An 11,322-nucleotide genomic window follows, 5' to 3' on the forward strand; every position below is an offset into this window, starting at 1 on the left:
ATTGTGCAGCCTTATCTCGATGATTTACCTACCCACTCATTATGTAGAATTGATCATCTCATTCATTTACGAGCTATCTTTATGAGATGTAAGCATTATCGAATTCGGCTGAATCCACAAAATGTGTATTCTGTGTAGAAATGGGTCGCCTACTAGGATTTGTCGTATCAAAGGCTGGCATTCATGTCGACCCATCGAAGGTTGAACCTATCGTCAATCTACCTCCTCCTTCGACTCTTCGCCACCTCCAAAGTTTGCAAGGGAAAGCAAACCTTTTACGTCATTTCATTCCTAACTACGCCAAGATAACGAAAGGTTTTACCAGGTTGTTAAAACATAATATTCCATTCTTTTGGGATGAGATCGCTAATCGATCTTTTGATGCACTCAAACACGCGTTGACCCATGCACCATTACTGCATCCTCCCAATTACAACCAAGATAACTTTTTGTACCTCGTCGCTTCTCATTCCACCATTGGGATGGTTTCAGGTCAGGAAGATGAACTCAACAATGAACATGTGATTTACTATCTTAGTCGAACTCTGCATCTGATTGAGCTTAAATATTCGCATGTGGAGAAACTGGCCTTGGCAGCTGTTCAAGTTGCCCAAAGATTTCGTCACTGCATCTTATTATGCAAAACCACGGTAATTTTTTACTGTAACCCTATGATGTATATATTGACCAAACAATTGCTAGGGGTCAATTATTCCAAATGGATAGTTATCCTGCAGGAATTTGACTTGGAATTTAAAAAGTCCAAGGCAAAGAAATCTTTGGTTTTTGCGAACCGATGTGTGATTTCTCGTGTACTGATACTAAAACTGTGGCAGAAGATCCCATTGCGAATGAATCCTTATTTCTTATCAGTACTCTTGATCCATGGTATGGAGATATTATAGTTTATCTCCAAGCCTTATCTTTTCTGCCTGAAATCTCACGATCTCGGTGACGGAAAATATGTTTCCAATCCCAACAATACAATATTATTGGTGATACACTTTAACATCGTGGAGCGGATTCTGTTTTCCGACGTTGTCTAACTCATGAAGAAGCTGAAAAGATTCTAAATGACTGTCACTCTGGAGCATGTGGCGGTCATATGTCTGGGTATGCCACGGCCCAAAAGATATTGCGTGTTGGTTATTTCTCGCCATCCTTATTCAAAGATTGTATCTATGTAGTCTGGAAATGCCACAATTGTCAAATCTGTGATCGTAAGATGCGTGTGCTACCTGCTCCTCTTCACCCTATAATTGTTGTCAGTCCTTTCACAAAGTGGGGTATTGACTTTATTACATGTAACCCTCACTCGGCTAGGGGGCATGCATATATTATCCTAGCGGTCGATTATTTTACTAGGGGGCCGAGGCGATGCCTACATTTTTGGTAGACGACAAGACTACTACAACTTTCATATTCAATCATATAATTGCTAGATTCGGTGTTTCTCGAGCTATTATTACTGATCATGGAAGTCACTTTCAAAACATCATGATGACTGAACTGACATATCAACTTGGCCTGCGCCACGATAGTTCTACTCCATATTACCCACAGGCTAATGGTCTGGTTGAAGCTATGAATAAAGTTTTAGTCACTATGATTAAAGGAATCATTGGTATTCATAAGTCGAATTGGCATACCATGCTATTTTCAACTGTTTGGGCATATCGAACCTCAGTAAAAACATCAACTAGTTTCACTCCTTTTCAACTGGTCTACAGTTTGGAAGCAGTGTTACCTATTGAATGCAAAATTTCGTCATTACAATTAGCCATAGAATTACTCCCAGCTACTTCTGAAGAAGAGAAACGTTTTTTGTACTTAGCTCAGCTAGATGAGAATCGACGCACTGCTGCAATAGCAAACGAGACTCATGCGAAACAAATAAAAGCTTTGTACGACATAAATGTTACACCTCGTAATTTTTCGGAAGGAGACCTAGTTTTACTATATGATCAAGCAAACGATAAGCTAGGGGTTGGAAAATTTGTACCTATGTGGCATGGTCCTTACATTGTTAAGCGAAAGCTGGCAAAAGGGGCTTATGAATTGATAGATTTTGATGGTGTCTCTTTGGGTAAACCCAGAAATGGACTTTATCTGAAGAGATATTATGCTTAAATTCGGTGTGGAGATTTTTTGCTAGATTATTTTCTTTATAGCTGGTGTGTTTTAGATTAAAAAAGTGTGCCTAGTGTAGAGATTGCTCTTATCATTATTCCTGCTTATCTTGATTTTACTCTTGATATTGCAGATGTCGACATCTCTTCAAACATACATTGGTTTTGCTGATGGTGCTTGTCGTAATACACGGAATATTTCTTCCGTAGCTTGGGTTATCTATTCACCCTCTAATGAGTTAGTATCTATGCAAGGGGTAAGCCTCGGTCAAACAATGAATAACATTGCAAAGTATAATGCAGTGATTGAGTTATTATCTGAATCCATCTCATTTGGGATTCGGAGTTTGATTGTTAGGTTGGATTTTGAACTTGTTGTATTACATCTTAACAGGGTTTATGCCATTAGAAATCCAGTGTTATTAAGGTTATTTTTGAGAGTTCGTCTCTTGGAACGTGAATTTGACTACATTGAATATTAGCATATTCCAAGACATTTAAATACATTAGCAGATGCAGTTGCTTCTAGTATGATAAATCAACATTTGCAATAATCAAAACAGTAAATTTAATAACATTTGATAACATGTTACATGAGATAGTCGGTAATGTTGGAAATAATACTGAGAGGGGGGGTGAATCAGTATTATCAAATCAATAAAACTTTTTACATATGACAACCAATCACATCTATCATCCCAGGCATAGTGGGGAAACCAAAATAGGCCGTTACATGACCTTGATAAAATAATATACATGACATAGAGACGAAATATCAAGACTTATGCAAAACACCAATAACTACTATCAGCAGCATCTGACAGTCACTGTATATATCAGCAACTGCTGTTCTCCCTCTGCCTTTGTTTCACCTGAAACCAACAACAACTGTGAACCAAAAGCTTCTAAGATAATGCCAACAATGCATCATTGGAAGATTATCTGCTCCCCCTGAACCTGTGCCAGATGGTCTCTGTCAGACCCATATCAGAATCTTCTCATTCTAAGTTTGACCCACTGATTTCCTTCAAATTATCATATACGCGACTGTATCCACATAAACAAGCGGATAGTCCTTATGAAACTCGCGTACAACCATTTCCATATTAGCAACCTGTAAATGTCCTGTAACAAGGTATGTCTGAACATAGATGTCAACTCATCCTTTTAAAACATCATCATGAAATCATTCACATTATATCATATGTGAAACCACCATAGCCATTTCATCAACATCAAGCTCTACATGATCATTACTTGGGAACATCTGCATCAATCAACATATGTAAGTATCAACCTATCATCATATAGATAAGAACTCATCATCATGTCTCCAACAAGGCAAATTTGAGTAGTCATCCATGTATTAGCACTATGTATCTTGAGCTCAAGCTCATTTGACAGAACTTCTTGATATCATCAACAACAACAATGAGTGCTTGTATGATCTTTATACATATGATGACAACAACATATGAGTGACTCATCATCAAGTGAGGAAGATGCGTATTCAAGCTTTGTACTTCTCCTTATCCTTATGAAGATCACCATGTAAGCACCATATATGTATCATCAAGGAATCAACCATAAATCTGATCTGAACATCTACTATGTAACCCCAAGAATCATATGAGGTTTTATCATAGACAACTCACAACCACATCATAGCAAGATATATCATTTAGCCATATAAGCATCATCATCAAGGCTATTAACCATAATGCCAACAGGTAATAATGATATATCATAGTGTTTGGTTCCAATTGGTGATGTCAATTAGAGCTTAATTTAATGTCAACCCGGGAAGGTAAACTTAGAGGTGCATATCTGAAATATATAGATCTAGAAAGATTCCTAATTTGTCCAAGATCTTAAAGTCCCCTTACAAGAACATATTCATTAAAATCTCTTTCAATAACTAATCAAACTTAGATCTAACAATTGTTTGAGATCTATGATTCTCTTTCAAGAACATATTCTGCAAGATCTATTCCAACATTAGAACATCTAATAAGAAATTAAAAGCTGAAAGGAAATAAACCTAGATCTAATAATTGTATGAGATCTTATGGTTCTCTGACAAGAACACTTCCAAATAAGATTCTTCCAATATTAGAACATTTAACAAAACTTGAAAGCTGAAATCAAACAAAAACACAAAAAAATTATACCTAAAATAAGCAAATAAGCATGCAAGTGAGGCCATGGGGGCCCTCCAAAACTCCACAAGAACACCACCTCAATGGAGACTCAAATGTAGAAGAAAAATTGAAGTATGATCCTTTATTCCAAAATCTCCATTACAAAAACTTCAAGATTCTAAGATTTACAAAAACTTCAACATTACAAAACTTCAAAAATCTAAGATTACAAATGGAGGAGATTGTACTCCTATTTATACAATGGGATGAGTAACAAACTCATAATGATCATCCACTAATCTCTCTTTTAGTTCCATACATCTCTCAACCATCTAGACACATAACCCCCTTTTGTCCTTGATCTTCTCCATGAGATCATAATCTTCTCCATGAGGTTTATCTCTTCAAATTCGAATTTGATCCTTCAAGGCCACATAAAGGTGTCTTGGAAGCTTCCTTGGCACCTACACATGTCACAAAAACAACCCACTTTCCATATATAAAGTAAAATATATTATTTTCTAATATTTAATCAAGAATTTCTCTCAAAAATGCTTAAAAATAAATAATATTTGGAAAATATAAATGAGACCCATTAATGGTGAATAATAGGGAAAATGGAGTGACAAGGTGGTGAATAGTGAGTGATATAATGGAAGCATAGGTGAAAAATGAATGGTAATGAGTGACATTTGCATGACATTTTGAAACTGCAACATACTCCCCAACTGAAGCTCTTACATGTCCTCATTCAAGCTACTACAATGACTTATTTGATTTATTTCTTAGATGAGCTTCCTTTTACAAGATGTTTGGTTCTTGTGTAACAAACATCTTTCAATCATGGACTTCCTTTTAACTTTGCACATCTTTGGATAACTTTATTTTTGCAAAGCATTTACATATTTTAATGATTGGTTCTTGTGTTACAATCATTATTTACTTTGTTAAGATCTCTTTTTAATGATTGGTTCTTGTGTTTACAATCATTATTTACTTTATTGAGATCAATCATTTTAAGAAGTCATTTAATATGCTCATCATTTTGTAGTAGTTTTTATTGTGGGAAGACTATGTGGGTTAAGATGTAATATGAATGAGGTAAAAAATGAAGTGTGAAATTCCCCCCTCCCCAACTGATGGTTTTTGGCAATTTTTAATGAGAAAGGGAATAGTGAAATAGTGGAACATTTTCCAAATATCATCATTTTAGCATCTAAAAAGAATTTCAAGATTAAAGGTTAGAAAACATTATACCTTACTTACCTACAGAAGTGGATGAATCATGCATGTTCAGCTGCTGCAATTCTGATCTGAGGCAAGTTGTGGATGAAAGATGGATCTGTATTGTCGTATCTACTGTTGGATAGTCTGATGAATCTGATGAGTCTGCTGAATATGGCTGAAAATGTATAAGGCTTGGAAGGTATACAAAATATAGAAGTTACATTTTCCTCCCCCCAGCCTTATTTATTGACTTGTCCTCAAGTCATGACAAACTGAAAAACAATGAAAGGACATCTGCTTCATCTGCTACAAAATATGGGTCTTCAAGTCTTCAACACTCGATGGCATAAATCTTACTATGTGATTAAATGTGCTAGTGTTGAACATAGTAAGAAGTTGTTGACTTAGTGGCCATTAATGAATGCCACTAGCCAACACGAGAGCTCCCACCATTGATTCCAATGGTAGTCAAGATGCCTAACACATCTTTGTAGGTACGAATAAGTTTTTTGTGGTCGAGTCACCTACAAGATCCAACAAACAAGGGATATTAATGTACTCCCATTGTTCGTTGGCAAGAGTACTTGCCATTAAGGCATGCAAGCCTCTAGGTGTTTTTAGAAAGATAATTAGACTCTAGGACTTTGACTCAATGATATACATAGAAGCAGGGTTTTATTAGCGGAAATGAAAAATGGTAGGAAAAGGGGAATGGAAATGGAAAATGGCTTTTATTGATGGGTTAGGAATAGATGAAAGGAAATGTATGGTGAATGAACAAGAACTCTTGCTGTAAAAAAAATGGACATGGAAATGGTATGCTTTATGGATTGATAATTGGTGGAATTCAAAATCTGTTTCAAAAAGGGAGGTGCAAGGTAGTGGTTGTGGAGTTGGATTTGTCTTTAGAATTTTTCATGAATGTAGTCTTTGGAAGACCAATTGTCGTCACAATGTAATCTCCTTATGATCACTTGATTATCCTGTAACCTGTAAAAAAACTTGGTACAAAGAAAACATAAGTGTGCTCTAGAAGAAATGGCCAGTTCCTTCATGATTCTTACGCAAAAATTTCATACCAAATAAAACATATTAAGGACAATCAAAGTGTTGAAATTGACTTAATCATGATATTAAAATCAATCCATTCTTAAAAATAACCATGAAAAGTAATACTCCCTGTTTGTGTCAGATGAAATATGCTCGGCAAAAAGATTGGCATTAGAAAGATCTGTTGTGTTCTGCATATTAGTATGTGATATAAAAGCATTCAACATGAATATGTTATGAGTTTAATGCCAACTTGAAGCTATCGAAACAAGATAATCATCATCTATAGAATCCTCCAAATGTTTGATAAATCGATCCTCAAAATTTGTTTCCAAGTGTTCCATTATTTATTTTCAAACCTGCGTGAATTTTGTTTGTTTTATTTTTTGTGCATTAATAATATAATTATAACATATTAATATATTAATATAATTAATATATTAATACAATGATAACATATATTAATACAAATCAAACATTAACTGAATATATAAATCAAAACAAATCAAACATTAAGAAATTATAACTAAATATATATACAAATACAAATCAAAACAAATAAAAATAAAAATACATACAATATAATACAAAACAAATTTAATCTAAAAATGGAAAAGAAACCCAAAACAAATGGAAAACCAAACGTAAACCAAAACGCAAAATGGCATATGGAGGGTTGATGGCGTATGAATTCATCATTTTCTGCGGCCTAAAAAGATGAAATTGCAGATGTAGGGATGGAGAATATTTATTAACCGGAGTCATGAGGAAGACAACATTTACACGTTTTCACTCGGGTGCCACTTAATGCTGCATCCAACACTTGGCTTTGGTGCAAAATTTATTGGTTGGTCGCTCAGGACTCAATCCAAAGCTTGCCTTAAGTCACTTCCAGTAATAGGTTTGTTGTTATTTGGTCGGGAATCGTTGAATTGTCCATGATAAGCAAGCTCAAATGGCTGATTTCCATTCTTCTTGAACAGGTATAATTCAGGAGTGCAGACAGCTCCATAAGCCCATGCAACTTCTTGTGTCTCCTCATATAGATATGGGAACGTATACTCAAACGTCCTAGCGTCTTCAGCCATGAAATCTGGACCATCCTGAGGGTGTGTGACAGCAGAATTAGAAGAGATTGCTGCAATTGCAAGCCCCCTTGGCATGTAATCATTTGCAAGCTTGACAATGTCCTTCTTCAAATGCACAACAAATGGGCAGTGATTGCAGATGAACGTCACCAGCAGTGCGGGATGTCCTTCAAAGTCAGCCAACTTCCAAACCTTGCTAGTGAGAGGTTCTGGCAGCTCAAAATCAGGGGCTACGGATCCGAGAGGCATGGCCTTCGATGACGATGGAGGCATGGCGTTGGCACAGTGAAAGCACTAACGGAAGAGACCCTAATTCACTATTCACAATGGCAGAGACCCTAATTCACTATTCACAATGATGATCGTGAATGGCCTCTGCCTCCATTTATGGTGTTGTTAGTGATGCATTCAACCGACCATTCATCAAATTCTCCAATGGATTTGCGCCAATGGTCTGCACCCTATATCATTCCAATAAATAAGATTTTTGAAAGATTCATGGGCTGGGAAATCGAGATCTTGCAGAGATTGAGATCACAAGAAATCAGATAAGGATAGGATAGCAATTAATTGAAATAGAGAGGATTATTCTCTGACAGTAAGTACTACAACAAACCAAATCTTTTTATCTTCCTTTCTGGTTCGATTTGGCAAGATTCTCGTGATTTTTATGAGGATTCGATGGCATTTCTGGCTCCTTCCTGAGTGGCTGCGCTCAGCAACGTTTCCAGATCACTGGCGTGCTGTACAACTGGCTGGCGGACTAAATCCCACAATTTCCGGGAAAGAAACCACTTGTTATCAATTTTACTTCACGTGTCTATTGTAATTTGCCACCGAGATGTTCTATTTTGATCGAAACTGGCTTTCTTTCCCAAAAAAACGCAACTGCCTATCGTCTACAGCTACACAAATCAACATTTTTTCATTAAGCCAACGATCATATCTTGGCAGAAAACATGCATTACAGGTTTTTGAAGAAGCCCGAACCTGCGACTTGCTCGTATATTCAGAATGTGAGACTGTTTGCACAGCAGCAACTAGTGGCTCTCAATTCATTGTTTCGTTCTTTCCGCCATCGTTTACATGATTTTTAATTAGTTTCATCTTTTATGTTTCGTTGTTTTGTTTCATATGGCTTTGCGTTTATGTTTTTTCATGTTGTTGGTTATATAGAAGGCCCGAAGCCTAACAGCGTATTTGAAAGTTGTTGAGAAGTCATGTATAAGCTGCGCGTGCCATTTTCAAATCGCCATCAAACTATGACTTTGGTTTGGTCAAACCCTCGATTTGTTTTATGTTTTGTATATACAATGAATGATGCAGAGTTGTTTTTGATTTTATTGTTTTTTTTTATTTGTTTTATTTCTATGTTTCCAACCTACTTTCGTTGGTTTGAATGTATTGGTTTTTTTTTTTTTAAATGTGTTTTATTGTTTTGTTTAATATATATATGACATTTTTTTTTTAATGTTTTGCAATTTTTTTATGGTTTGTATTTCATTATTTTATTTATTAATGTTTTGTTTTATTGTGAAATTTTTTTTTAAATGAGTTTGTTGGTTTTTTTCTTTTAAACTAAAATCTAAAAAAAAATGAATTTGAATCCTATTTCTAAAAAATGGTTAGTTTTCAAAAGAATTTTTTTAATAATAATAATAATAATATATATCATTTTTAATAATATATATATATATATATATATATATATATATATATATATATATATATATATATATATATATATATATATATATATATATATATATATATATATATATATATGTGAATTTAATTTTTTTATAAAACTAAAACTTAAAAAGACTAAGTTTTATCTAAAATGTTTTTTTTTAAAGATGATTTCCGCTCATTTGCAAAATTCTTTATTGTCATATCGCAAATCAATTTCCAGTAAAAGTATTTTTATTTGAAATAAATCAATAGATTTTCTGATCTTCCTGATCGCACGAAGCGCAGGAAGAGAGCATACTAATCTCTCGATTTTTTTATTTATGCAGGTTAGCATGGATGGATAAAACACAATTAAGATTTGCGACAAAACCTTGCATTATCTATACTCTTTCTGCAATGTCACGAGGGCATTTAGACTCTCGAAAGACAAGGCTTTCTGATAATCAAGCTCCTGGCTCAGCCGTGATACAGAAACAAGACATAGAAATGCAAAGATGCAGCAACTCTTTTTATTCATGATGATATTTTAAAAAAACAAGACTAAAAGAAATTCTTCAAGGAAATTCTACGATAAAATTCTACGACGAAATTCTACAAGATCTCGTTTTATTTTTTATTTTTAATCTATTCTACATTAACTTGAAAGATGTTTTATTTTCTAAGTAAAAGCATGCTTCCAGTAAAGCTATCTACGGATTAAAAGTTCGAACATGCTCACATCAAGATTTAAAAATTCTACGTTATGTTTTACAAGTATGTGAGAATCTTGTCTTAGAGTTGGCTCAAGGTGATTGTCCTTGCTCTCCAAGAAGTACATGTTCGACATTGTCAAAGCCCTCATCCGTAGATGGATTAGTGAGAAATGGGGGGTTTAAAATAAAAACTGAATTTAAAATAACTATGTGCGAAAATAAAAATGCTCCAAACTTTGAACTCCTTTACGAACCTGCTGTCACCAAGTTCCACAAATTAGTCCATAAAAAAAATGCATAAAATAAATACTAAATCCTTTTAGTTGCACTTCCCCAACAACGGCGCCAAAATGTTTGGTTCCAATTGATGATGTCAATTAGAGCTTTATTTAATGTCAACCCGGGAAGGTAAACTTAGAGGTGCCTATCTAAAATATATAGATCTAGAAAGATTCCTAATTTGTCCAAGATCTTAAAGTCCCCTTACAAGAACATATTCATTAAGATCTCTTTCAATAACTAATCAAACTTAGATCTAACAATTGTTTGAGATCTATGATTCTCTTTCAAGAACAGATTCTACAAGATCTCTTCCAACATTAGAACATCTAATAAGAAATTAAAAGCTGAAAGGAAATAAACCTAGATCTAATAATTGTATGAGATCTTATGGTTCTCTTACAAGAACACTTCCAAATAAGATTCTTCCAATATTAGAACATTTAACAAAACTTGAAAGCTGAAATCAAACAAAAACATAAAATAAATTATACCTAAAATAAGCAAATAAGCATGCAAGTGAGGCCATGGGGGCCCTCCATAACTCCACAAGCACACCACTTCAATGGAGACTCAAATGTAGAAGCAAAATTGAAGTATGATCCTTTATTCCAAAATCTCCATTACAAAAACTTCAAGATTCTAAGATTTACAAAAACTTCAACATTACAAAACTTCAACAATCTAAGATTACAAATGGAGGAGATTGTACTCCTATTTATACAATGGGATGAGTAACAAACTCATAATGATCATCCACTAATCTCTCTTTTAGTTCCATACATCTCTCAACCATCTAGACACATAACCCCCTTTTGTCCTTGATCTTCTCCATGAGATCATAATCTTCTCCATGAGGTTTATCTCTTCAAATTCGAATTTGATCCTTCAAGGCCACATAAAGGTGTCTTGGAAGCTTCCTTGGCACCTACACATGTCACAAAAACAACCCACTTTCCATATATAAAGTAAAATATATTATTTTCTAATATTTAATCAAGAATTTCTCTCAAAAATGCTTAAA

General features: G+C 34.5%; 1 protein-coding gene across 1 annotated transcript; it reads right to left on the reverse strand.

The window, feature by feature from the left end:
* Positions 1 to 7,287: 7,287 nt before the first annotated feature.
* Positions 7,288 to 8,045, reverse strand: LOC149197574 (uncharacterized). Its single transcript, XM_089403932.1, has one exon. The coding sequence runs from the start codon at positions 7,906 to 7,908 to the stop codon at positions 7,411 to 7,413; it is 498 nt and encodes a 165-aa protein (XP_089260058.1). The 5' UTR covers positions 7,909 to 8,045; the 3' UTR covers positions 7,288 to 7,410.
* Between the last annotated feature and the right edge of the window lie 3,277 nt (positions 8,046 to 11,322).

The sequence above is a fragment of the Pinus tabuliformis genome, chromosome 2_2, assembly GCF_031772625.1.
Source record: "Pinus tabuliformis cultivar Carrire ecotype Pingquan chromosome 2_2, CPIR1, whole genome shotgun sequence".
Lineage (NCBI taxonomy): Eukaryota > Viridiplantae > Streptophyta > Pinopsida > Pinales > Pinaceae > Pinus > Pinus tabuliformis.

What these genes read in the sequence shown, in the direction of transcription:
- LOC149197574 (XM_089403932.1), bottom strand. Translation starts at nt 7,908, where the DNA reads ATGCCTCCATCGTCATCGAAGGCCATGCCTCTCGGATCCGTAGCCCCT.